The sequence below is a fragment of the Candida metapsilosis genome, assembly GCF_017655625.1.
Source record: "Candida metapsilosis strain BP57 chromosome Unknown scaffold3, whole genome shotgun sequence".
Taxonomy (NCBI): domain Eukaryota; kingdom Fungi; phylum Ascomycota; class Pichiomycetes; order Serinales; family Debaryomycetaceae; genus Lodderomyces; species Lodderomyces metapsilosis.
This window is the reverse complement of record NW_027138161.1, coordinates 736,620-763,915: the sequence shown is the minus strand read 5'-3', so window position 1 is coordinate 763,915 and position 27,296 is coordinate 736,620. Positions and strand designations below refer to the sequence as shown.

The following is a 27,296-nucleotide window of genomic DNA, read 5'->3' as shown; positions in this document are numbered from 1 at the left end:
AAAAAAAAAAAAAATTATTTTTCTCTTTTTGTTCTCTTTTGGCTTCTTCCGTTTTAGGAAATTTGCGCGCGCGCAAAAGTCTGTTTTCATTGATCATAAGATGGTTTATATATAAAGCAACAATTACCATACAGAGAAAAGTACTCTAAAGATACTTATAGGTATACAAAGACAAATGAAATAAATTGTGGTATACGTATTAGAATAACAATTTTCTTCGAAATACAAATTTGGTTGTAAATAGAATAATACATACTATTCAATTAATTTACTCATGTATCCTTATGATACATATACATATAACTTCTATTTTAAAAGTATATAGTGAGTGAGGGGTAACAATTGGTAAAGTGTTTTGGTTGTCAGTTTGAAATAAAATATTTTGCATGACCATTTTAAACACATATTTTACAACAAACCACCACAACAAACAACAACGAAGTAAAAAACTTGATAGTTTTTGGTAAAAAGAGTAGCATTTTTACTAAGAAAAATTAATATTTTAGCTCACTACCAAAAGATCATCTGCATGTCCAACTGCATTTCTCATGCTTCAAAGTCCTAATCGTGAAATGATAAAAATAATTAAAGTAAGAGATGATAGTTACTTGATGAGAGATATTAGAAAACTATTTACCCCTCACTTGTTTTGTTGTTGTTGTCTATGCTGTTGTTTATTTCTTTTTTTTTAACTCAGTTGAGGTGTGTGTGTGTGTGTGAGTGTGTGTGTGTGTGTGTGATATATTCTATTTATTAATTTGCTCATATATTGTTAGTTTGCAGCACATTCTATAATTTAGAAATTACAAATATATAAGTAGAGACAACACCCCAATTTTTCTATAAATTATATCTACTCAAAGACCTAGATTTTTAACATTCATTGGGTGGTCATTGCTTAAACTGGACGTTTTGGATTTTTTTGGTACGTATAGCCTTTTACAATAACACTCTTATTTTATTTTAACATATTTTAATTTTGACTAACTTCAAAAACAAAATTAGAAATATGTTAACAACCAAATAAAAGGAGAAAGAACTTGGATTATCTTTGTTTGCCTGGTATTTTCCAAATCGCAATTTGGATGATATCGACGGACAATTTAGTACTGTTTGCAATAGCTGATTCGGTTGGAAAAACTATTTTTTGGTTTATAACCCAATCGATTTATCAAACTAGCCAATCCAATCTTTGTCTTTTTTACTTTCTTTGAAGATCGCTGGAGGTGTGCGGATATTCTTTTGTTTTGTTTTTATAAACTGATCCGAAGTGAAAGGCAAGGCTCATGTACATAGAGACTTTTTAATAAATGAGTTAAAAAAAGTACTGTTAAAATGTGTTACACCAGAGCTTCTGGCTTATCTGTAGGTTTCAATCATTAACTACTCCCTTTTATCACCCTTTTTGACAGGTGTGGCAAATTAAAACATACGCTACCAATTAAGGTTTAAAGTTTTTTTGTTTACAATTTCGCCAAATCAAGTCTATAAACACAAAAACCAACACAAGCTTTCTTTCCTTCCTTCCACCCCAACTGTGTCATCATTTAAGAGAATGAAATTGAATTTAGAGAAAAGCAAACTACAGTGATCTCTCTATTCAGTTGATTTAAAAACAAGAACAAAAGGAAACAACAGTTCTTTATTAGAGAATGAAAAGGAATGTCGAAATATCGAGAACTTAGTTATAGCCATGCACCACCTTTATCAACAATAACAATGGGATTAAATGCTAATCCTACCGCAAAGGAGCAATACCAACAACGTAAACTCATCAATTTCAAATCATATTATTTCCAAATACAAAACCTAATTAATATCAATGTTCTGATTAGTTTGAAATTTGAACAGTTGAAAACACCAGAAATACTTTCAACTTTAATCAAACCTATCATAGTTGAGATTATATCAATTACAGATAGGAGTCAATCTCAACTAGCAACATCATCATCACATCTTATTGATCCAAAGTCAAGACTCAAAATTTCCACATTCACCATCTACATTCTCCTCCTACTTCGGTATGAATACTTGATCCAACTGGAAAACAACTTGATTTGTTTTGATTTATTGGTGACTAAAGCCAACGTTTGTGAATTGATAGCTATACGAATGTTGCGTGAATATCGATCATGGCAAAGAATAGAAATGTTGTTTATTAAACCACCTCAGGGTTTGAGTGATACAAACAGTGATAATAATAATAATAATAATATGGCAACAATGGGGATGATGGATGTAAATACCTTGGAATTGAGTATATTATCTGAACTGAAACGTTTCTTGTCACAACCTATCGTCATTCACATTTTGAAAAGGTTTTATAATGGAGATTTAGTCCATGGTGGATCTTGTTTGTATTATCAAAATGGTCAATTTCGTGATGATGAGAAAAGTGCATTGTTGGGGAGGAAATATGGGGCAAGAAAACAACATCCGTCAAGGTACAATATGGTGGCTGGTGGAGATAGCAACAATAGGAATTGCAACTTTACCACTGATTGCGATATAGAGGACATTGATGGTGATCTGGATATCGAGGAAACCATATTTGATGACTCGAGAAACAAGTTTTCCATTGTGAGGATAATGAATCGATCTCAACTTGTTCCTAAATACCAACATGTGTTGATTAATTTAAAATTGATCAATTTTGCCATTGTTTACTTTATCATGGTTTTAAAGCCAAAACTGTCACCATTGCTTATTGAGTTGTATTTCTGGCTTCTTGCATTAAGTTTCAATTGTGAAGTGTTTACCAAATTGTTCAACATTGATCATCGATTCTTGAATCTAGTGATTTGGAATCACATTGACTTGTTATTCATATTGATTATTGATTTATGTTTTACATTCAAGTTTATTTTACGATGGCCACAATACTATCATGATACATTCAGTTTAATTGGTATAATCTTATTTCCTAGGATATTGTCAGTTTTTAACAATTATCGATTCTTCAACTTGATTCTACTATCATTCCACAAGATGATTTTCAATTTAATTGGTCTTGTCTTATTCTTTTTCACATTGATTAGTGGGTTTTACTTCACATTTATTACATTATCACATACTCAAACTAAACAAGATGTCTTGTTTAACATGTTGAAGATTTTCTTTGGATTTACTCCATCAGTATGGAACTATTGGGATGATTTTAATACATTGGGTAAAATTATGCAAATGAGTTATTTATTCTTGATTCAATTTATTGTGGGTACAATTTTGGCAATATGTCTAAGTGGAGTTTTCACAAAGACGAGGGAGAATATTGAACATGAATTTAACTACTTTAAACTGAATAATTTGGTATTGTATTTCAAAATGGGACAATTGAATCAGCGAAGTGGGGTGGTGAGCTCATATTGTCAATTGTTTCAAATGCCCCTAGTTGGAATAATAGTAGTCTATGAAGCAATTATGCATGTATTATTCAAAAAGAGAAAGAGTGGTACCACCACGAGTGAAAATGTTGATTTGAAACATTTTGTCTTTATTAGCAATGATTATGATGGGCAATTTAGTGATCAACTGAGTGTTGGTGGTGGGCCCGATATGTCGCAAGAAGTAGTGGCCATAAAAGTGAATAAACGACAAGCAATGAAGAATCATCAATCGATAAGTACATTGGGTGGACAGTTACGTACAGCCTCAACAGATTCATTTTTCATTGACCAGTTGTTGAATAGGAAATATGGCGTTGCAAATCCAGCAGCGGATACTAAACTTGAAAAAGTATTAACACAATCACAAGTACAAGTTCCACTGATTAATCGAGTATTTTCTCGCAAGACGCATAATCATCAACGACGACAATCTGCAACAACACAACAGCAAACAACACAAATACCAATAAAGCTTCAAAAATCATTCAATGTACCACGTCGAGGATCAGTCTTGCTGCAACCAACACAACAACCACACCAATTAAAACAGCTACAATCACATTCATACACAACACCACAACCATTTTTTGGATCACCACCCGCTACTGCTAGTATGCCACTATCACAGGGAGGCGTGAATCTCCATCAAGCTATGCTTACTGAGGATTTAATTACAAGGATATCTAATCTTGAAAGCTTGCTTGCGAAACGAAAAGTATCTACTAGTGTCGATGACTCTAAGCTGATAATGATGTATAGTATTAATGAAGATGACAAGTGGGAAAGGGGGCGTGGTGGTAATAGGCGTGGGGATATGCCAGTTCCAAGACACAGGTTGCATAATGATGAGGATGATTTACTGATTAATTCAGAAAGCGAAGGTGATGGACGAGATGACAATGATGATGATAATGATGATGAAGAGGATTTGGATAGTGAAGAAATGAATCGTACAATTCCGTTGAAGTTTAATACGTTGAGTGATACAGAGATTGATCAGTATGATAGTGATGAAACTTTTTAAGAATGGAAATTGAGTAGAGAGAGATGGGGTTTTAAGCTTTCTTTTAAGTTGATGGTTTAGTAATAGATGATTTATACTTGCATAGAGAAACAATCGTGAAGGTTACGACACCAAACACTGTAAATGAGCTTTCAATTTGAATTGCTGCGAAAGCGAAGAAACATTAAATACGTTACACAAAAATTACTTATTTTCTCTCCTGCATATAAAGCTTTAGTAACGAGATTCGGAAATGGAACATTTTAACCAATCAGAATTGAGCAAATTGTCATACATTAGGGCAAGAAAGTTTAATACAACACGGTTCTTCGCTGAAGTGATCGTATTTTATGTAAGTATCGAGGGCATTCGAATAGAGATCTGCTTGGTATTACAAAGATAGAATAAGTTCATGACACTTGTAGTAGCTAGCTTGTATATAAAAAACTAGGCTGCAAAACGGAAAAATTTTTTATAGAGAGCCCCCCACCGCTAAAAGCTTATTGTATAGACCGTTTAAAGTACATTCTACGAATAAGATTAGTTGTGTATAGTTACTAGTGCTTTTTTCATTGGTATAGTTTTGTCTTGCGGGCGGGGGGGACGGATATTTTGAGAGCGGATGATATGTAATCGTCTGTGATTGTCTAGACTTTTTTTTTTTTACCCAAATGGGGTAAATCAATGCGGAATTAAGAGAAACAGTGTGAAAAATAGAAAAAAAAAAAAGAAATTTTGTAAGCAATCAGATTGTCTCAATTACACACACACACACATATATACTGGATAGTCACATGATACACTTCTTATACTTAACTCTAAACATATAATACTAGATAGTATAGTATACACACACTCTCTATTAACATACTAGTATAGTATAGATATAAGCTAGATAGTAGAAGTGTATTGTATATGATATCCAATTAAAACTTATTCTATTGTGCTGATGATTATTTTGTTCCTTTTCACAAGAGAGTAGTTAGTACATATTGTAATTATTTAATTTATTTTTTTTTTTTTTTTAAATTTTTTTAAATCTTGTGAGAAGAAGAAGAAGAAATAGATTTATTCAAAATCAATATATAAAAACTCATATCTTTCTTCTTCTTCCTTATCACTCGACTTCAATAACTAATATATAACCCAATACAACTAGTTCTATTACTTTCACAGTCCTTCATAGCAAGTCACACACACACATTCACTTATTGCATCTAATTTTTTTTTTTTTTTTTTCATCATTTTTCATCAACACCAGACTACTATTCCTTCTTCACTAATGCCTCATCCTACTATGCCCATACATTCCACCACCTCCTCCTCCTCCGCACAACCAGACATATCTCATATACAAATTGGTGGTAGAAAATCAAAGCTAGCAGTGGTACAGCTGGAACTTGTTAAAAAAGCCATTCAAGATTTATATCCAGAGATTGATTGTTCCATACTAGCATTAAGTACCTTAGGAGACAAGGTACAAACACAACCACTTTATTCATTTGGTGGTAAGAGTTTATGGACTAAAGAGTTGGAAATTTTATTAATGGATAGAGTAGATGAGTTTCCTCAGTTGGATTTAATTGTTCATTCTTTAAAAGATATGCCTACTCATTTACCAGAAGAGTTTGAGTTGGGGTGTATTTTCCAAAGAGAAGATCCAAGAGATGCTATAGTTATGAAACTGGGTAGTCCATATGTTCATTTACGAGATTTACCAGCAGGTTCAATAGTTGGTACTTCTTCCATTAGAAGACTGAGTCAATTGATTAAAAATTATCCTCATTTAAAATTTGAAAGTGTACGAGGTAATATACAGACGAGATTGAGGAAATTGGATGATCCAGAAAATGAATATTGTTGTCTTATATTGGCTAGTGCCGGGTTAATACGTTTAGGCTTGGGTGAAAGAATAACTTCATGTTTGGATGATGTTTATTATGCCGTTGGACAAGGTGCATTGGGTATTGAAATCAAAAAAGATAATCATCAAATTAAAGAAATTCTTAAACAAATTGAAGATCCAATAGCAACTGTATGTTGTCTTGCTGAACGTTCATTAATGAGATATCTTGAAGGTGGATGTTCAGTTCCATTGGGAGTCCATTCGGAATATAATGAACATACTTCAATATTGACAGTAAAGGGAATAATTGTTAGTCCTGATGGTACGAAATCTATTGAAGCACAAGTTTGTGACAAGATTGTTAATAGAGAGCAAGATTGTGAACGATTAGGAATTGAATTGGGAGATAAATTGAAAGCTCAAGGTGCACAAGAAATCCTTGATAGTATAGATATGACGAGGATCAATGCCAAACCAACCGAAGTGTAATGACAGATACACAGTTTATGTATATATATGTATAATGGGAAAAGAATGTTTAATATTAATATAGGGAAGATCAAGGATGCTGAAGTGCAGATTTGAAAGGGTTCAATCTAAACACTCTTCAATTAAAATTCCTTCTTACTTGTCAGGCCACGTCTTCAAAACAAAAAGAGAGAACAAAGAAGAAATTTAGAGCTATAAATATAAGAGCAAACTTTCGCATTTATTTGATTTAGGGAAAAATTTACAAATAGCAACCGTGAAAGTCGGAGAGTACCAAGAATCCGGTGGGGCCTGCATTAATATGCCAGCTTCAAGGTGTTCCTCGATAAGTTCTAAATTCTACCAAATAAGACTACTTCAGGACATGCTTTGTCTTTCGGTGGGTATAGTCGGAATGCTATGGAACGAAATGACAATAATGTAAAGGAGAGGAAATTTTTTTGCGATTTCCATCATCAATTACAATAACTTCATCTACGTTCTTTGTTCCGACTTTATATCATGGGAGATGGCATTTGATTAATGTTTTGGAGAGTCTTTTGGAGAATAAACATTATTGCTTTTACTGAATTATATCCTTCTTTTTTTGATCAATTGCCTGGATCAAGTTACATCTTGAATGATCCAGGTAACAACGTATGTTTATTGATTGAGAAAGTTGGAACTTTTCGGTATAGCTTAGTGAGGTCGGAGTAAGCGTGGGATTATCGATCTATAGAAGTTGATTATTCCTAGGAATTCTGTGGATTGCTTTTTACGAGCTACGAATGGGCTTTGTCTTTGTAATACAGTAGAATGAGTGAGTACCCTTTGTTAATAAATGTTTTGTAAATTGTTATGTTAAATTACCTCAGACAGGTGTCTGTTTGTAGCTTTCGTTTTGTGCTTTAGCTCTCTTGATGATGTTCAAACTTTGCTGTTGGAGAAGAAAGCTTCAAGCCAAAAGGTGAGGTAAAGCGGGCCTTTACTGTGTTTTGGTTCAAGAAGTAGAGTGTTGCAATTACCTTCTGTTAAGAGCTATCCCACGTTATACACTAATCTTTTGTGAAGTATATAGCATATCAGGTACAAATATAGATTCATTACGACGCGTATGGAAATATAGAATGATTACATAAGATCTCTCAGAGTATATTACGTAATAAATTACTTCAGTCCATCAAAGTCAAAACAAACTTCAGAGACACTTTTTCGTTTTCTTTTTTTGCAGATCACAATTTCTTCTGTAAGACCCCATCGTCTTTTTACTTCTATAAATCAGACATTATCACTACTACACTCTTGTTACTCCATAATCCATTTGCATAACACCAAGGAACAACAACTAATCCACCGAGGGTTCTTTTTTTTTAGAGCAGAACAGAATCATTACAGAAGCTTCCATTGCATTTGTGGCATTTGTGGCATTTTATACGTTCACGATCTTAAACAGATCCAATAAGAGAACAAATTGAAGAAACACATTTCTTCTACCGAGGAGAAGAGCTGATGTATGGATTGTGTGTTCAACTATTCTTTTGGTAAAGACTACTCTCTACAAGTTGAAGACAGCAACGATATCAAAAAAGTACAATCATATCTCACAACCATGAACGAGTCTGAATGCTTATCATCAAACCTAATAAGAGATTTACTTTGTCTGGAGAAACCACTAAGTAGCATAATCAATGAATTACCAGCAACACCTTGGAAACAAGTGATGCAAGTTTGTCGAGAGATTCTACTGGGTGGTGAAAAAAGAGAAAATCAATTGATTCAAAGAAAGCTCATTGCTCAAGAAGTTCTACATCCAAATGAATATCCTACTACAGATTTAAAATTGGATGAATCGATAAAAGATAAAGTTGAAACAATCATTGAGAGACTCAAAAGTACTGGCTTGGATGACTCAGCAATTGAAAATATTTGTTGTAAATCAAACTTTGATGCACAAGTTCCGGAACCAAGATTACCTACTCCGCAATCAGACGATGAAGAAACTGACCCTGCTGCTATACCAGACGTTAGAAATGGACACTTGTTGCGGAAATGGACACCAGAAGAGGACCAAATGTTATTGAAATTGACAATGGATCAAAATTTGGATTGGGATGAAATTTTGCCCATTTTGAAACACCGTACCAAATCCGCGTGTGAAACTAGGCTTCGGCGGATCCTGCATGGCACTGGGAATCAACCAGAATCCAATCAAATGGAAGCTCAGTCTAATGGTCAACGGAAATTCTGGACTAAAGAGGAGGATCAACTATTGTGGGAGTTGAGAGCAGAGAAAGAGCTTCCATGGGACCAGATTTTACCGCAATTTAATAATCGTACCAAGAATGGACTACAAAATAGATTTGCTCGTTTGAGTCGGAAGAAAAGTCAAGTTCCGAGTTCCAATAATGTGCCGCAAGAGCAACCCACGAAGGAAAAGTCGAGCACTTCTAATCAAAAGGTTGCACAGCCAGTTTTTACTGCTTCTCGAGGATTGAAATGGACACCTGAGGATGAAGAGTTGTTGTGGGAGAGCAAGGTGGAGCAAAATTTAGAATGGGAAGAAATCTATTCCTATTTTCCACAAAGAACAAAAATGGCGATTCAAACAAGGTATCATGAACTCAAGGCAGGCAAGTTTCATACTACCTTTGGGCCAAAAGCATCATTAAAATCGAAAAAAGCTCCTCACAATCAGAAACAAGGAAAAGTTTCAACACCTAAGCACACTAAACCCCATGTACACGTGCCCGCAGAGGAGGAAAAACTACGTGATTGCATTGAAAATGACCTTACAATACTGAATTTAGCATCCTGTTTCCCAGACTACGACATGAACGACTTGTATCCACGCATTGAGAACCATCCTGATTTTGTTAAAGAATCCTTGACAAGAGGTGAAAAGATGTTGCTTACGGAGCAAGTTCGCATGCACTGTGCAGTTGAAGATGTTTGCTCTGATTATCCATTGAGGTCGAAATCGTATATTGACATGCGGTATAAGGAGATTGCTTATGCTAGTCTGAGAAAGAATAAGTTTAAAACATTACAGGAGAGATTGTTGTATGAAGCTGGTATGGCTTGTATAGGAAGTGGCTCATCGAGGAGAAGTACAAGGAGAAGTGCTGGTAGCGATGTTGATTTTGATAAGCTTGAAGAATTGGAGCAAGAGGCAAGCAAGATTGAACGAGCTCCAAAACCGAAGATTGACCCTGAAGTTGCAGCTGCTAGAGCCAAGGCAAGAGCTGAAGCACAAGAGAGAAAAAGGGCGGAGAAGCTACTTCAACGAGAATTGGCCAAAGCTAGAAGATTAGCCAATCCAGAAGCATATGCTAAAAAGGCTTCATCTCCATTAGTTAGTGTCAATCTCCTTAAACAATTGAGTGAAAGTGCCGAATACTTTCAAACTGTTGCTGGTGATAGACAAAAGTTGCAAGATGGTGCCAAGCGGAAGCGTACTCAAACTGTTATTTTCTCACCTCCTGTTGAAGTCAAGTTAAAGACAAGAGCACGTCAAGCAAAAAAGTGGGAATTGAAGAGGAAGTTAAGGGAAGAATCTAGAAAGTCAAAAAAGTCAGTACCTAGAAAAAGGAGAAAGCTTAGCAAGAAGGGAAGACGTGGTTTTGATGATGAGTATGAAGAGTTTAGTGACTTTGATTTACAGAGTACCGAGCCGGATTCACAAGCCGAAGAAGAAGAAGATCATATTAGTCCATTTGATCCCCCAGATATTAATGCTGATACATTGGTTCCATTAAACAATCGTCGTTTGTTTTTCAAGTCTTTATATGAAGAGCCAGAAAATTTCACTTTGCCTGAATTGAGTTTTAGACATTTGCAAGAAGGTGAAACGTCAAAACAAGCAATGACAAATGATGATGGAACTATTTTGTACGACGATGAGCTTGCTGCTGATGTTGTTGGCTCGCACCGCAGATGCTATCGTGATATGCCAATCTCGTTTCCTCAATACTCCACCACCACTGTAACTTCAACTGATGGCGACACAAATATAAACTATGCCAATAGCGTCAAGATCCGATTCTTTTTGTACCCGCAACATTGTGAACTGTTTGTACTTGCTGAACCAAAGGATAATGAATTGGACCCTGTCCATGAAATCATCAAGGTATTCATGATTCATTATGCATTATACTTTGATTATTCGGAATCTATAAAGAACTACATTAATGAATTGTGTCACAAGTTGGAATTGGCAGTCGAAGCTAATGATTTCAGTGAATTTATTTATGTTATTGATACTTGGAATACGTTGATGTTGGAATTATCTCCAAATGAAGAAGCGGTTGCCAAGATTGTGGAAAATGGCGACGATATAAATGCTGGTGCAAAATCATTACTTTATGAAACAGAACTTCGACAAGTCAAGAGTGAAGATTTGAATTTGGAGATGTTTTATAATGAGATTTGTTTCGAGTCAATTAGTCCCGTGTATGAGCCTGTTCAAGGTGAAGTTGAAACTATTGAGGATGACGAGGAGGCTGATATTTCCATTGGTAAAATTGAACCACCTCAAAATAGTTCACCATCAGAGACTCAAACGAAATGTACCAAGCCTTTGCACTACAAGCACGATTTGTTTAAACGTTTACGCGAAAAGACATCATTATCTCGATACGCAATCCAACAAATCCTAGTTCGTGTTTATGCGCGAGTCGTATCCACCGACTCGAGAAAATTACGATCCTATAAAGCATTCACTGCTGAAGTCTACGGAGAACTACTTCCCTCATTCACCAGTGAAGTATTGGAAAAAGTACAATTGAAACCAACGCAAAAATTCTACGACTTGGGTTCCGGTGTAGGCAACACCACATTACAAGCAGCTTTGGAATTTGGAGCTTGTTGTTCTGGTGGATGTGAAATTATGGATCATGCTTCGAAATTAACGACATTGCAAGAACATTTAATTCAAAAGCATTTGGCGGTGTTTGGATTATCACCATTAAACTTGAAATTTGCATTGAAACAATCATTTGTCAATAATGAACAAGTTCGTCAAGATTGTCTTGCTTCTGATGTATTGATCATAAACAATTATCTATTTGATGGAGAATTGAATGATGCTGTGGGTAAATTGCTTTATGGAATCAAACCAGGTACAAAGATTATCAGTTTGAGAAATTTCATTAGTCCTAGATATCGAGCAACGTTTGATACGGCATTTGATTTCTTTTCGGTGGAAAAACACGAAATGAGTGATATAATGTCTGTTAGTTGGACAGCGAATAAGGTACCATATTATATTTCAACGGTGGAGGAGACTATTAGGCCGGAGTATTTGGGTAGGGACGAGTTGTTGGGGGAGTTGATGTTGCATGCGAGTATGTTGTCAAAGTCAGCAACTCCATCACTTGGTGGTGTGAGTGAAACAACAGGAGGTGACAATCATGAGGAAGAGGAAGACGAGGGGAGTGAGAGTGTGAATGGTATGGACGTGGATAGAGCTGGAAACGGTGGTGGTGTCATTGGTACTGGTGGGGAGCTGACGCCACCTACTGATCACAACTCTGAGCCAGAGAATGATAAGAGCATAAGCTAAGCTAGTACGCTATATTTTACCGAAAAAGTTACAAAATGTATTATTATGTAATGTATATTAGAAAAAAAAAAAGACCATTGTCATTGAAATACACTGCCTGTAATGGTACTACCTGTAACGATACAGCTTTTGTCTAGCGACGCGATTCCTCCGCTAAGCTCGGTTCGGCAGACCCCACTCTCGAACTACTATTTGACGAGTTACTACCCAACAATTTCCGTTTCTTATTCATTGGCGGTCCTTCCATCTCTCTCGTTATAGCCAAAAGCAAAGTATTCACTCTTCTTCCAATCTCCTGACTAGTTCGCGATTGAATAAACCAATCGAATTTAAAAACGTCGGAGTTTTGAATCTCATTCTTAATCTTGTCATTCAAACGTTCATCATTGATACCGAATTTATATACGCAATTGAGTAGGAACTTATCTTCAGTTTTGGAGTAAATCCGCTTGGAGTTATTTGGTGGGTATACAATTGGTAAATCTTCCCATGGATCAATCAAATTTTCAATCTTGGCAGCAAGTAATCGTTGTTGATTCATCAATTTATCGCGTTTCTTTTCCTGAGCTTCAATTTGAGAAATGTACTTTTCATATCCATCAATTTGTTGATACGATGACCAGAATTTAGTCGCGTATCGTTTGACTTCCAGGGCGGCCTTGTTGCCTAAGGCTTTAGCTATTTTGGTGTAACAATCACGGCCGTATTTCGCAGTAGCGTGAATAAAGTTTGTGAAATCACGTCGAGTCCAAGTATGGAAACTTTCTTCAAGTAGTTTCTCCTTGAGAGCAACTTCATCTTCAGTCAAGGGTTCAACATTGTCAATTTTTTCTTGTTCAAGCTTGCATTTATCTTTTCGACTTAATTCATCTTTATCTTCTTCAACGAGGAACTCTTCGTCCGAATCACCAAAATCATCAACAGTGTATTGGAAATTGGTCTCTTTTTTAAAATTGAGTTGTTCTCTTTCCAAAAGCTCTTCTAAACCTTTAGGTACAAATTGATGATCTTGGAATGTGTAGGCTTTAGGTGCTTTTGGTTTGATGACGGTTTGCTTTTGCGGTTTTTCCTTTACCGAAGCTGGTGGTTGTTTCAATACATCTTTATAATAATTATCAACTGAATATGTTTGTTCTTTTCTCACTCGTTTCAGTGGATTAATCCATGTAAATCCAAGGTTTCCTGAATTTTCCTTTTTGGCAAAATCATGGCCATTCCATTGATAAGCTGACCCATCAGACGTGAAATTTTGTAAATCTTCCAATCCCAACTTGTTGAATTTTTCATTCATGGTTTTAGTCTTTTCCGCTCCTCGTGCCAAGATGGATTCGATATCATCGTCAATGACGGTACTTTTCAGTTCTTCAAACACCTTTTGTGCACCATGCTGGATCATTTCAATAAGATCATCTTTTGAGCTACCTACATTGGTATTAGCATTCGATTGTCGTCCTTGTTGTATAACCAATTGATCCAATCGTAATTTTTGTGCTGCACGTTCCAACACTTTTTCTTCAATGGCATTCTCAGTAACAAATCGAAACACTTTCACTTGTTTCTTTTGTCCGATTCTATGCGCTCTATCCATTGCTTGAAGATCAGCTTGTGGGTTCCAATCTGAATCGTAAAGAATGACAATATCAGCTGAAGTTAAATTTATACCCAATCCACCAGCTCTTGTTGTTAGCAAAAAGATAAATTTATCCGAATCAGGTGCATTATATTCATCAATAGCCTCAATACGATCTTCATGAGCCGTGGATCCATCAATACGACAATATTCATACTCTCGGAAATAGCAATAATCCTCAAGTATATCCAACACTCTGGACATTTGTGAAAAAATCAATACCCTACTTCCTTCTTGTTTAAATTTTTTCAACATTTTATCAAGGATAATCATTTTACCTGAGTTGTAAATCAAATGCTCATCGGTGGTGTATGGAGGACCTGGTTCTGCTCCATCAAACAAGTATGGATGGTTACAACATTTCCTCAACTGCATAACGATATTCAAAAGTCTTGTTTTCCCTTCTCTTTTCCCAACAACCCCATTAACTGCATCTATATCCTTTTCCAACAAGTTTTTATACCATGAAACTTGCATATCAGTCATACCTGTATAAACATTTGTTTCAATCTTGGGTAATAATGATTTTTCAACATCTGCCTTGACACGACGAAGTAGAAAAGGACTTAAAAGTTGATGTAATTCTTGAATCACTTTATCTTGCTCCTCAGCTTTTGCCTTTTCATCCAAGTCATTATTCTGCTGTTGATCAAATGTATCATCAAATTGTTCTGAATCTCCAAACACATCAGGTAATAAGAAATTCAACAAAGCCCAAAGTTCATGAAGATTGTTTTGTAAAGGGGTACCAGTAATCAATAATCTATTTCTTGAATAAAACAATCGTATAATTTGTGAAAGTGAACTTTGTTCATTTTTAATTCGATGAGCTTCGTCAACAACAATATATTCCCATCTAAATTTTTTCAATGCACTTTTTTCTCTTAGGACCATTTCAAATGAAGTAATCAATACATCGAAATCAGCGGTGTATAATCGATCTTTGATGATATTTGCTCTTTGCTCTTTATCTCCTTGTAATACAACCACATTGACATCAGGAGTCCATTTAGCAAATTCTCTTCTCCAATTATCCAATGTTGACTTAGGAACAATGATTATAAATGGTCCATCAACATTTTTAACATATCGAAGGTATCCTAGAAAGGAAATTGTTTGTAAAGTTTTACCCAATCCCATTTCATCAGCCAATATCCCACTTAATCTATTTTCGTATAATGAAATCAACCAATTTAAACCTTGAATTTGGTACTCTCTTAATGTACCTTCTTTGATATACGATGGTGATTCTGTGAAAACAGTATGTTGATTTTCTGCATCATCCTGATGTTCTTCATCTTGTAATAATTCTGCATCTTCTTCCTTTTCAGTTTTCCGACGTCTGCTGCTATTACTCTTTTTCTTCTTTTTGGCTGATTCTTTAAACGACAGTTTATTATCAATCTCTCGAACACGTTTCTTAAATTCTGGATCCTTTGATGCATTTAAGTCGATGAATTTTCTGAAAATGGCACTTAAACCTAACAAGTATTGAAATCGTTTAGTTGCGTCATCTTTGTCATTAGCGTAAGCGTGTTTGGCATCTACTTCCAAAAGGAATCTTTGTTGTCTCTCTTTGGCTGTTTCTGATGTACCATTTGAAGAAGAAGTTTGTGAAATCAGATGAGTAGTGGTCATTAATAAAGTCTTGTGTGTGTAGCTTTAGCTGTAGATCTGATGGATGTATTATGTTCTATGATGGATTACTCAGTTCTAGTGACAAACAAATTCTGATAAGTTGAAGAATGATCTGTTGTAAAATAGAAAAAAAAAATTTGAAATTTGGGTTTTTTGTTGTTGAAATTGGAATGTTTGTTTTTTTTCCTTTTCATTTCTCATTGATTTGCGTACAAAAAGAGACAAATTCCGAGCCTTCATTCATCTAAAGGTTGCAAAAATTGAAGAGAAGAAGCCTGTTTTAAAAGTAAATATACGCGCTTAAGCGCGTATATTGTAAGAAAGATGGTTCGTGGTGTAGTGAATAAATGTGTTCAAACTTACCTTATCCAAAAGTCTGCCTATTAATTAAATCAACAATAATCATTATAAAATTGTTAAATTTCAATGTATACAATATTTTGGTATGCTATATTGTATTAAGTTTTTTTCTTCTGTCTGTGTGTATTGAGGGGGCGCATATACGATATAAGGTTTACATAGTGCGACATAGTGTGCGACATTGTTTTTCAAAATTATGTCGCATTCTGTTTGAGTGAAAAAATGTCGTTTAATAAATGAATATGGCGCCATTTGTGTCGTGTCGCTTACAACATATAACACATGGACACGATAATCACCATACTTATATAAGGTATACGGATCCATATATGAATATGGGTAACTGTTCGTCCAAATAAGGGTTACAATGACCGCTTCCTCAAGAATAAACCTTTGATCGCTGTACTCACCAGCTTTGATTGTGATGCATCCCCCTCGTCACCATGACTACTAATCGTCTAAAAATAACAACTTATAAATTCTGCTTAAATTGCTCCAATCACGATCGTGCAGAAGCATATGTTTGATTATACCTATGTGGTCCTCATTTTACATCCTTTTCCTTATTGTTTTTAGTATAGTTGTCACTGGGTCAGAATTATTCCCAAACGGTACGGGTGCTCTTTGTACATGGGCTGAAGCAAATCCCCACAAAGGCGACTCGTATATCAAGCTACAACTAGTTGGAGGGACAACAACTGACTATAAAATATCCACCTTAATTTTCAATTACCGTGACACTGTCAACTTTGCATCTGTTTCTACAATTGAAGAATTCATTGCTTTGTATCCCAACAACAAAACCGAATTATACTTAAAAATCCTAAGCGACGGAAAGTGTATTGTTGATGCTGCAGAAGGTCGAACGATTGACGAGCTGAAGTTTTGGACGGGTGTTATTGACGGGGAAATTGTTTATCCTGTTACTGAGTCGGGGTTCTATTGTGTTTACATTGCACTGCCAGTTCTAGTTGATGTCCCAGTATATAAATTACTAATACAGTACAACTCCTGTTATGGCAATTTGGAATATCGTGGTTACTTGCGTTACACATGTTTGAAATGGATCTTTGCCGTATTGGCAGTGGTTATTGCCATACTTTTTAAATTCCTGAACTTTTTGACTGGAGAAGGGGTTGAAAGGTTGAGCTCAGTGGAAGCAGTAATGAATACACTTGCCATGTTGGTATTTATTTCATTTGTGGTGATGGAATTGTTTAATTTTTGGCGTTTATTTGTTGTAAATAACATGCATGCACCACACGAAAGGATTAAAATGAAATCAGTTTTAAGTTTGCTTGACCACTTTAGTATGCTGTTTCATAAAGTGTTTCGATTTTATGTGGCATTATTGTTTTCAATGGGACTTGGTGTAATATACTATTACAAAGAAGATGTAAACTATGCAAGGTTCCCACTGGGATTGTTTTGGAGGACAACTGCAGTTCCACTTGTTGGTGGTATAATCACATTTTTAATTGTTACACGCGGGTATTGGCCTAGTACTATCTCGTTCCTTAGCAGAACAATCAAAATTCAACCAAATCTTGTCTTGTTCATCTTGTACAGTATGCACTTTTCACTTTATGGCATTTGCTTCTTATTATCACTTCAATTTTATTTCGTAACCAAAAGGAAGATAATGGATTCACCATTCAATATGGATCTTGGGTCCAGAGAGAATGTTATTTCAGCATTCAAGAAGGACAAACTTGGCAATTTGGATCTTTCCCATTGCTAATCGAATACTCCCGGAAATAATTACTTTCGGAGTGATTGTTTTCTATACAATCATGGAAGATGTACTTGGTGAAGTTGATTCACCAGCAAATCAAAACAAACTCCAGTCTTATAGTTCAATGCAAAGGAATGCAAGGGCGCAAGTCTGCAAAGTATTGGGGATTACTTTATCCTCATGGATAGGTAATATTTTTACCATAAGAGTAATCTACTTGATATGGGCCGCAAGTGTCACTAAGCCAGCAATTGATCGAAAGATTGACTAGAGTGAAACGCAGATGTCAATATGTGTGTAGGTTTTGTAGTATGTATGAGTGGGTTTTCTGTATATAAAGTACGTTCTTTAATGATATGACCAGTATAGAATTGGGAAGTGAAGCATCAATCTCTCCAGTTCCACTCGCTTTGATTGCCAAGCTTTTGCTATTATACACTCCAATCAATTCCATCCCTACCATGCTTCTCTAGCCAATCATTACACTTTTTAAACACTTGCAGATTGAAAAATCCTCGATGTGCAGATAAAGGAGAAGGATGGACCGTCTTCAACACCAAAAACTGACCATCAACATTACCATCTTTCGTCTTCCCACTATTTAATATCTTTTCAAACGGTTTCAATCTCTTTTGTGCCGGTGTTCCCCATCCCATTATGACAAACCCACTATTATGCTTCTCGTGGTACTCCAAAGCTACTCTAATCACTTGTTCTGTAAACTGCTCCCATCCTTTATTTGCATGGCTATTGGCCTTGTGTGCTTCAACAGTCAAGACGGCATTAAGCATCAATACACCACCATTTGTCGCCCATTTACTCAAATTCCCACCACCTGGTTTTCCCAGCTTTGACAATTCCTTGTAATCGGGTATTTGAAAAGTATCAGGATAATCAATAGCTAATGTTTTGTAGATGTTGACCAATGAAGGCGGTGGTCTTGTGGGTTCCAATACTGAAAAAGCGAGGCCATGAGCTTGATTATGATTGTGGTATGGGTCTTGTCCCAAAATGAGACATCTGACATTGGGCAAGGGAGTCAAATTGGACCAGGAATATATATCCTGAGGTTTTGGGAACACTGTCTTTGATTGTTGTGATTGAAGAAACTTTTTCAAGTTTAGGAAGTAAGGTTTGGTTAGTTCTTTGTATAGTTGAGATAACCAAGAAATGTGTAATGTATCAATTTCTAATTGTAGTAATTCCTTTTGTTCTTGAGTTAGACTATCTATCCATCGTTGTTTATCAAATGATGTGAACTCGTTAGTTGTGCTGTTGTCTTTTGTTTGTGGTTTCGTATCACTCGATATACCTTCTGCTGTTTTAACTTTTTCATCAACCTGCAAATCATCCTCTGACTTGCTCCTTTTTGTAACTGCCTCAACATTTGAGAAATAATCAGTAATCAATGGTCTCTTCTTGGTCATGTTGCAATGATTTTGATTCAATGGTTCATTTGCAGAGAAAATTGCGCGCCAAAAATCTATTTACACGCGTCACCTATATCATATTCTCTTCTCTATATATCGTCTATATCAAAACAACTTGGTCAATGGATAAGGATACCCTGGATCCTTCTTCAATATGATACTTGTAAGACAACTATACAAGCAATAAACCACAAGTGCATCCAATATAATCAACCAGAATTTTAATTTGTCATCTTTGATCATACTGGACTCTGTCACTTGATAATTACCTAGTTTAATTAACCCAATCACTGCTGCAGACAAAGACGCATAATTCACCGCAACAATAAAGATTTCAATTGCATATTGATAATGCATACTTCCACCACTTATGAATACAAGTGCACCGGTCGCTTCATCTTTTGTTATAAATGGTGATTGGCGTTGTAAGGAAAATTGTGAACCACCAACACACAAGAGGACAATCGTGATTGCAAAATAGCACATGATGGTTTTTCTTGATGTAGTGGTTAGGAAACTAGGACCTTTTCTTTTGATTAATGCAACAACTGTGAATGTGATGATGAATGTTTTGGCAAATGTGCTCAACCCACTTTGTGGAGAAACATTGGTCTCTGATGCAACATCATCTATGGGTAGGTCAATCATTAATACATCGCTCAAAAATTTGGCAAATTCAATAACTTGTCTCTCAAACGTAGCTTTCTTCAAAGAATACTCCATGTGTGGACTATTAAAAATATGCTCAACCAGATCATCGTCGTTGATCACCAGTTCATCCACACTTGGAGCAACTAACCATAGATGAGGTACATCTTCCATCTTCAATTCTCTAAATATATCAGCATTTGAAAGATCAATCAAATCGATGTTGTAAAACTTGATAGATAACAAACCAGACTCCACATACAGTGACAAGTACTTTGTAGCAACTTGTTCAACCATTGGGATCACTTGTTGGCAAGGTTTGCAATCATGAGCAGGATTTGATGACGTGAAAATTAGCACGGTATTGTAGTCTCGGTGGCCTTGTAATTGAGTTAAATCTCCATTGTGTATGTCAATAATACCATTGCTGTAGTCATTGTCATTGTGATTATCGGCAAGTATTGGTTTAGGAAAGTACAGTAGTAGTACACAGCTAAAGGATAAGATAATCCATAGTGATGGAAGTAGGGATACTCTACTCATATGGTTAAGCGTAGCTAGACAATATTTAATATACGAGTTTGATTTTTCCTCAAAACGCCGAGAATGCATACAAAGATGCAAAATTGACATAAACAGTCCAAATAGTACATTGTTATAAATAGTATATAAAAATGATTTCCTATGTACCTATCGATCTGCTTACTCATCCACAACAAACTCTTCCTCTTCATCTTTATTGATAATCAAAAACCCAGTGGTAACAATTACAGCACCGAACACATACAACAAATTCAATTGAAACTCCTTCAAGATCCAATCGCCAAGCATAGCTAAAGGAATAGCCATGGATAAGCCAACAGTCACAGTCAATGGACTAGTTAAAAGAACCGCATTACACCAGCAAAAATCACTAATAAATGTAATTACTGCATTCAAAACAAGACAAGTCCAAACTTCTCTTGATGTTGGTAGTGACCATGTTTCAACTTTGGTGAAATGCAAGATAACGAGGATTGGCCATAGACCTAAAAAGCAAATCAATCCAACAAATCCAAAGAATAAATGAGTGTTTAAGTTGCGTTCTTTATGTGAATTGGGGATTGACGTTTTGAATTTTAACAAAATGGTGTAAATTCCATAGATTAGGGCTCCTGATAATGCTAGCAAATTACCCCACAAGATCATCATTGTTGACTTGTCTGTGTTTCTATTTGGATTATCATCAGATGTATCTGCTTTAGTGACAATCAAGACCCCTGAGAAACTTAGAAGAATACCCATTATTTTATTCTGATTGATGCTCTCCACTGATACAAGATATCCAATAATTAATGTAAAAAATGAAGATGTTGAAGAAAGGATGGTTTGTGATGCGACAGATGTATATGATAAGGATGCATTGGTTACCAAATTTGCAGCATACCAGAGGATAATAAACTGGAATGACAACTTAAAAGTGTCGTAGATGTTTATATCCAATGAGTTATCCGGTTGTACATCTTCACCAATAGAATCAACACAAGTTAGAGTCAGTTGTCCCTGTCCCTCTCCCTCTTCAACTTGTGTAGCCACAACAGTATTCAAATCCTCATCTGATCCATAACTTCTAATCAATCCATCGCCATCTTTGTTTGGTATTTGATGATACTTGTATTCATTGTTGAACTTGGTGATAAACTGACGCAATGATAATTTTTTAAACTTGAGATAAGGAATAATATAGAAACTAAAGCAACTAGTGTTTATCCAAGTTATGAAAAATGGTTTCCGGTACGTGTCATCTTCAACAATAGCATTCACCAAGAAACTAGACGATACCCATAGTATAACAACTGCCGATAGATTGATGAGACCTAGGATCCATTTTTGTCGTGAATGTAGACTGGCATCAGGGACGAAAAATGCAGTGATATATCGAAGTATCGATATCCTTGTGTTTGTCATAGCAGACATTTAGGTTGTGATGTAGCAAAGTGTCGATGCTTATCTAACTGTGGATTACAAAATTTTTCTGTGCGTCTTTACTCGTTTACGCAATTTCGCATCTTTTTTTTTGACTCTTTCCAACGCGTTTACTCCAAAGTGAAAATTTATTCAAAGCTCAGGAAACTTATCACCAATATGCCACCAAAAGTGTATGTATCTGCTTAAGAGTGACCCATTCATCATACTTAAACTAACTATTGTGTCTCCAGTAAAACACCCAAAGTCAAAGTTGAAAAACCGTTCTCATATGAACGGAATCTTCAAAGTAAATTCAAATTTGGAGCTCACGTGGGCATGTCAGGAGGAATCTACAAAGCAGTCACGAATTCGATGAACATTGGTGCTAATAGTTTTGCCTTGTTTATGAAGTCTCCTCGTAAATGGGTATCACCAGCATTGAAGCCCGATGATATTACCAAATTTGGTGAATTGTGTAAACTACACAACTACAATCCAAGAACTGACATTTTGCCCCATGGTTCATATTTTATTAACTTGGCTAATCCTGATCCTGAAAAGGAAGCCAAGGCATATGACTCATTTCTTGATGACTTAAAGAGATGTGAGCAACTCAATATTGGATTATACAATTTCCACCCTGGATCAAGTTTAGATGGTGATCGAAAACAAGCATTGAAACAGTTGGCCAGGAATATAAATAAAGCTATTAAAGATACAGAGTTTGTCAAGATTGTTATCGAAAATATGGCAGGCCATGGAAACCTCATTGGATCTGACTTGAAAGACATACGTGAAGTGATTGATATGGTTGATGATAAATCACGAGTTGGTGTTTGTTTGGATACTTGTCATTCATTTGCTGCTGGGTACGACATTACCGACGAAGAAAAATGGAATGCATTTCTTCAACAGTTTGATGACATCATTGGAGCTGAATATCTTAGTGCCATACATTTAAACGACTCCAAAGCTCCACTAGGTGCCAATCGTGATTTACATCAGAAATTGGGCCAAGGATTTCTTGGACTTGAAGTGTTTAGAGCTATTGCCAACTGTGAGAGACTACAAGGTATACCCATTGTGTTGGAAACACCAGTGGGAGATAATGATGAGTTATATGGAGAGGAGATTAAATTACTTGAATGGCTTGAAGGTAGGTCAAAAGATGATGCTGAATTTATTGCTAAAAGGGATGAGTTATGGGCATTAGGACAAAAGGAAAGAGATGAGCAATTGAAGAAATTCGAAGTTAAATCGAAAAAGAGGGTTAAAGTGGAGGAAAAGGTTGTGGATATTACAGTGATGGTTAAGAAGAGGAAAGTGGGTGCAAAATAGAATATCGTAATACACGACCTATGTAAGTGAGTAGAGTGAATATACATTTGGTACACTGAGAGAACAGAAGAACAAGAAAAAAAAAAAATTGTTTGTTCAAAGGATTAAACAGTTGAAACTTTTAACTTCAATCAACAATTGACTCTATTACAAACTCATCAATTGTAAATGTTTGGAGGAGGTACATCTTCAGGATTTGGAGGGTTTGGCTCCAACACTAACAATACCACCTCTCCCTTTGGTGGTGGCGCAAACTCAGCGACAAATACAAACACAAACGCATCACCGTTTGGATCAACTAATACAAACACAGGAGGAGGATTGTTTGGCAATGCATCATCTAATCCAACGTCATCTTTTGGGTCTAGTAATGTTTTTGGATCTGGCAACACTGGTGCCAACACAGGAACACTGGCTTTTGGAAACAATACCGGTGGTGCCACTGGTGGAGGATTATTTGGATCCAATCTGGCAAACAATACTACTGCTTCACCATTTGGACAACCTCAACAATCAACGACATCTGTTTTTGGTAGTGGTAACCAAGGCACTTCTGCATTTGGCTCTTCAAATACAGGAACCGGAGGAGGACTCTTTGGTAGCAAGCCAGCAACTACAACATCTTTTGGCTTTGGGTCTCCAGCAGCAAACAATGCCACAACATCACCATTTGGCGCGTCTTCAGCAACAACAAATGCATTTGGAGCAACACTGGGAGATCCTAATGTCAATAATGGTACGGCCGTGAAGCCATTCTCACCTTATAGTGAAAAGGATTCAGCAAATATCAACAATGTGTTTCAAAATATATGTTGTATGCCAGAATACAAAAACTATTCGTTTGAAGAGTTGAGATTGAAAGATTACGAGCAAGGAAGAAGATTCCCTCAACAAGGTGCCGCCACTGGAGGTGCTTTTGGAGGAACTGCAAACACGGGATTTGGATTTGGAGGTGCTGCTCAACAACAACAACAACAACAACAGCCATCTACAGGAGGTGGCCTCTTTGGAGTACAATCTAATGCATCACCATTTGGAAGTACCGGAAACACTACATCCGGATTTGGCTCTAGTTTCAACAAGCCAGCGGCCTCGCCATTTGGGTCCTCAGGTGCATTCGGATCGACACAACAACAAGCATCTCCATTTGGAGCAAGCAACACTGGCAATGCTTTTGGAGCGAATAAGCCTGCAACTGGATTTGGAGCAAGCAACACCAATACTGGTGGTGGCTTATTTGGTGGAAGTGGAACGAATTCTGCATTTGGCCAGCAACCATCAACTGGATTTGGAAGTGGTAATACTTCAGCATTTGGCTCTTCTGGTGGTGGGTTTGGTAACACTGGTACTTCTCCATTTGGACAGGCTAATAATACGCAACAACAAGGAGGTGGATTATTTGGTGGGGGATCCAACACTGGTGGTGCTTTCGGTAGTGGTACTTCAGGTGGATTTGGGCAATCAAACACTGGCAATGCATTTGGACAATCTAATGCTGGTGCATCAGGTGGAGGATTATTTGGTGGACAACAACAACAACCATCTCTGGGCTTTGGTGCTAAACCAAGCACTGGATTTGGGTCTACTGGTGGTGGATTGTTTGGCCAGCAGGGTAATCAACAACAAGGAGGTGGATTGTTTGGAGGCGGTGCACAACAGAACCAACAGCAGCAGGGTGGTGGCTTGTTTGGTTCTAAACCAGCAGGTTCGACTTCCATGTTTGGTCAATCTGGAACAAATACAGGTGGTGGATTGTTTGGAGGTCAATCCAACAATAATGCCGGAACCACTGGTGGAGGCCTATTTGGTGCTAAACCAGCTACGGGAGGTGGATTGTTTGGTGGCAATTCAGGAAATACAGGCACCACTGGAGGTGGATTATTTGGACAACAGAATAATCAACAACAGCAGCAGCAGCAGCAGCAACAACAAGGTGGTGGTTTATTTGGATCCAAGCCTGCTACTGGTGGAGGATTATTTGGCAACACACAACAGAGTGGAACTACAGGGGGTGGATTATTTGGAAATGCAAATAATCAAAATCAGCAACAGCAGCCACAACAACAACAACAGCAAGGAGGTGGATTGTTTGGAGGATCGAATACCGGGGGTGGTGGATTATTTGGACCTAAGCCTGCTGCTCCTTCTGGTGGTGGATTATTTGGTCAGCAAGGTGGTAATACTTCCGGTGGGTTGTTTGGAGGTGGTGTTAACAACACTGGTGGTGCCACTGGTGGAGGTTTATTTGGATCCAATCAAGGTGCTGCTGGAGGTACTGGTGGTTTAGGAGGTGGTTTTGGTTCTGGTGGTGGGTTATTTGGTAATGCAAATAATAATCAACAACAACAGCAGCAGCAGCAGCAGCAACAACAGGAACTACAATCAGGACAACCACTGTTTTTGCAAAAGACACAACAACAGCAAACACAGCCATTGGCTAATATCAACTCACAAGATCCGTATGGACAAAACCCCTTATTCCAGTCAATTTCAGGAATTACACCTGAACAACAGCAGACACTGGGTGGTTTTAATGGTAATCAAAAGCCACGCGCTACTATACTTAGACGATCATTTGCACTTGCAAATCAGAATAAAAAAGTGGTGACATTGGGCAATACAGCACAGAGAATTACGCCATTGTACAAGGTTAGTGTATTGCCATCATCATCAACAGGAAGAAACAAACCAGCTGCAGTTGCACAAGATGATTTGTTTAAGCAAAGAAGTGATCATATTTTTACACCAGTGACTGATCTGGCTATTATTACATCTGATATTTTCCGTCCAAATAACAATTTCAAGAAGTTGGTTGTTGAAAAGAGTAGCAATGGGAAATATAATTTGGCTATTAATGGTGATGGTGAAGATGCGGTTGATGGTGGTACTAAGCAAGTTTCTTTTGCGTTGGATGGTGATAAGAAGAAGAAGGAAAACAAAGAGGAGACTAAAGCAATCAATGGCAAGGAGAGTAAAGAGAATGGTGAAGCTAATGGTGCAGCCAAAAGTGATGAGGTTGGCAATAGCAAGGGTGAATCAAAGAAGCAGACGACAAAAGAAGATAAAGTTACAGGTAACAATGAAGATGAGAAAGAAAATCTTGAAGTTAATAAAGATGGATATTGGACATCACCACCAATTTCTCAACTCAAGACTAAATCCTTATCTGAACTCAAATCAATCGCCAATTTCAAAATTGGTCGTAAAGGCTATGGATTTTTACAATTTCTTGAACCAATTGATTTATCAACAATGTTGAATCTAGAGGATAGTTTATTTTCGCTTGTTGAATTTGATAACAAATCATGTATTGTTTACCCTGATGATAATTTAAAACCACGTCGTGGTGAAGGATTGAATTTACCAGCAACAATTACGTTGCATAATTGTTGGCCATTGAATAAAGTTGATCGATTGCCTATATTGGATCCTCATTCTGATGTTGTTAAGTTGCATATTGAGAATTTGCAAAAGTTGCCGGATATGAAGTATGTCAAGTATGATCCTGTTAGTGGGGATTGGACATTTACCGTTGATGAAATGTGAGAGAGAGATGAAGAAAAATGGAAGATTATTCTTTTGTTTGTATAAGAAGTTACTGGTCTCTTTGTTTAGTTGAAATACATGGAGTCATTAGACATGTATTAGTTACGTAGGAAAGAAGGTTTCTTCTATGAATTAAAAAGGTTTCGTTAAAACTAGCCAAATGCAATGTTACACCAATTTTAAAATTTACGAGGATTAAGTTACACAAACCCAACTTTTGTTTCATGTGAGGTTAATATACAAGAAAAGCTAATGTAAGTCTGAGAGGGGAAGAAGAGTAGCGTTGAACATTAAATGCAATTTGGTTTGAGTGGGGGAAGCGTTTCCAAGTTGTATAATATTCCAAGTCACTCAACTAAAGAATTATTGTTGACGATATATTGGCGAGATTGCATGATATGCGAAACGCCTACGTCATGTACGAATATGCAGGGCAAGTTTTGTTTTTCTTATTCCCCTCTCTCTCTCTCCCCACTAAGAATACTCGGCTAGGAACCAGGTGGGAGTATCACGACTTATTAGTGGCTAATAACATTTTTTGCTGGTCACGGGTAGTGCAAAGTGGCGTATTACAAAAAAAAAAAGAAAATGGATCTCTGTTTTCCTTTATCGTTTTAAGCGCAGTTGCAGCGACCCAAAACCAGCAGAGCACTCACCATGATATAGTTCTTTGAAACTTAGTCACTGAATTGATTGTAGTTGGCTTCTGATACAGCTCTTTAGTGGTGTGACTAGACTAAAATGGTACAGCTCTACTAAGA

At 36.6% G+C, this 27,296-nt stretch overlaps 10 protein-coding genes across 10 annotated transcripts; 6 read left to right on the top strand and 4 right to left on the bottom strand. All coding sequences in view use genetic code 12, as the record gives it.

The window, feature by feature from the left end:
* Positions 1 to 1,719: 1,719 nt before the first annotated feature.
* On the top strand, positions 1,720 to 4,410 carry FGR29 (Fgr29p; the record flags this gene model as incomplete). Its single annotated transcript, XM_067692058.1, has 1 exon — positions 1,720 to 4,410. One exon carries the CDS (start codon positions 1,720 to 1,722, stop codon positions 4,408 to 4,410), a length of 2,691 nt encoding a protein of 896 aa, XP_067548475.1.
* Positions 4,411 to 5,671: 1,261 nt separating this feature from the next.
* Positions 5,672 to 6,724, top strand: HEM3 (hydroxymethylbilane synthase; the record flags this gene model as incomplete). The annotated part of the gene is made up of 1 exon (XM_067692057.1): positions 5,672 to 6,724. One exon carries the CDS (start codon positions 5,672 to 5,674, stop codon positions 6,722 to 6,724), a length of 1,053 nt encoding a protein of 350 aa, XP_067548474.1.
* Positions 6,725 to 8,312: 1,588 nt separating this feature from the next.
* DOT1 (histone methyltransferase) lies at positions 8,313 to 12,263 on the top strand (the record flags this gene model as incomplete). The annotated part of the gene is made up of 1 exon (XM_067692056.1): positions 8,313 to 12,263. One exon carries the CDS (start codon positions 8,313 to 8,315, stop codon positions 12,261 to 12,263), a length of 3,951 nt encoding a protein of 1,316 aa, XP_067548473.1.
* Positions 12,264 to 12,396: 133 nt separating this feature from the next.
* Positions 12,397 to 15,531, bottom strand: ISW2 (DNA translocase; the record flags this gene model as incomplete). Its single annotated transcript, XM_067692055.1, has 1 exon — positions 12,397 to 15,531. The coding sequence occupies one exon, from the start codon at positions 15,529 to 15,531 to the stop codon at positions 12,397 to 12,399; it is 3,135 nt and encodes a 1,044-aa protein (XP_067548472.1).
* A 426-nt stretch (positions 15,532 to 15,957) lies between these two features.
* On the top strand, positions 15,958 to 17,897 carry I9W82_003122 (uncharacterized protein; the record flags this gene model as incomplete). The annotated part of the gene is made up of 3 exons (XM_067692054.1): positions 15,958 to 15,974; positions 16,468 to 17,459; positions 17,815 to 17,897. 3 exons carry the CDS (start codon positions 15,958 to 15,960, stop codon positions 17,895 to 17,897), a joined length of 1,092 nt encoding a protein of 363 aa, XP_067548471.1.
* A 160-nt stretch (positions 17,898 to 18,057) lies between these two features.
* On the bottom strand, positions 18,058 to 19,053 carry I9W82_003121 (uracil-DNA glycosylase; the record flags this gene model as incomplete). The annotated part of the gene is made up of 1 exon (XM_067692053.1): positions 18,058 to 19,053. One exon carries the CDS (start codon positions 19,051 to 19,053, stop codon positions 18,058 to 18,060), a length of 996 nt encoding a protein of 331 aa, XP_067548470.1.
* A 108-nt stretch (positions 19,054 to 19,161) lies between these two features.
* On the bottom strand, positions 19,162 to 20,247 carry I9W82_003120 (dolichyl-diphosphooligosaccharide--protein glycotransferase; the record flags this gene model as incomplete). Its single annotated transcript, XM_067692052.1, has 1 exon — positions 19,162 to 20,247. The coding sequence occupies one exon, from the start codon at positions 20,245 to 20,247 to the stop codon at positions 19,162 to 19,164; it is 1,086 nt and encodes a 361-aa protein (XP_067548469.1).
* Positions 20,248 to 20,406: 159 nt separating this feature from the next.
* Positions 20,407 to 21,660, bottom strand: I9W82_003119 (uncharacterized protein; the record flags this gene model as incomplete). The annotated part of the gene is made up of 1 exon (XM_067692050.1): positions 20,407 to 21,660. One exon carries the CDS (start codon positions 21,658 to 21,660, stop codon positions 20,407 to 20,409), a length of 1,254 nt encoding a protein of 417 aa, XP_067548468.1.
* Positions 21,661 to 21,828: 168 nt separating this feature from the next.
* APN1 (DNA-(apurinic or apyrimidinic site) lyase) lies at positions 21,829 to 22,989 on the top strand (the record flags this gene model as incomplete). Its single annotated transcript, XM_067692049.1, has 2 exons — positions 21,829 to 21,842; positions 21,903 to 22,989. 2 exons carry the CDS (start codon positions 21,829 to 21,831, stop codon positions 22,987 to 22,989), a joined length of 1,101 nt encoding a protein of 366 aa, XP_067548467.1.
* Positions 22,990 to 23,157: 168 nt separating this feature from the next.
* Positions 23,158 to 26,535, top strand: I9W82_003117 (FG-nucleoporin; the record flags this gene model as incomplete). The annotated part of the gene is made up of 1 exon (XM_067692048.1): positions 23,158 to 26,535. One exon carries the CDS (start codon positions 23,158 to 23,160, stop codon positions 26,533 to 26,535), a length of 3,378 nt encoding a protein of 1,125 aa, XP_067548466.1.
* Positions 26,536 to 27,296: the final 761 nt, after the last annotated feature.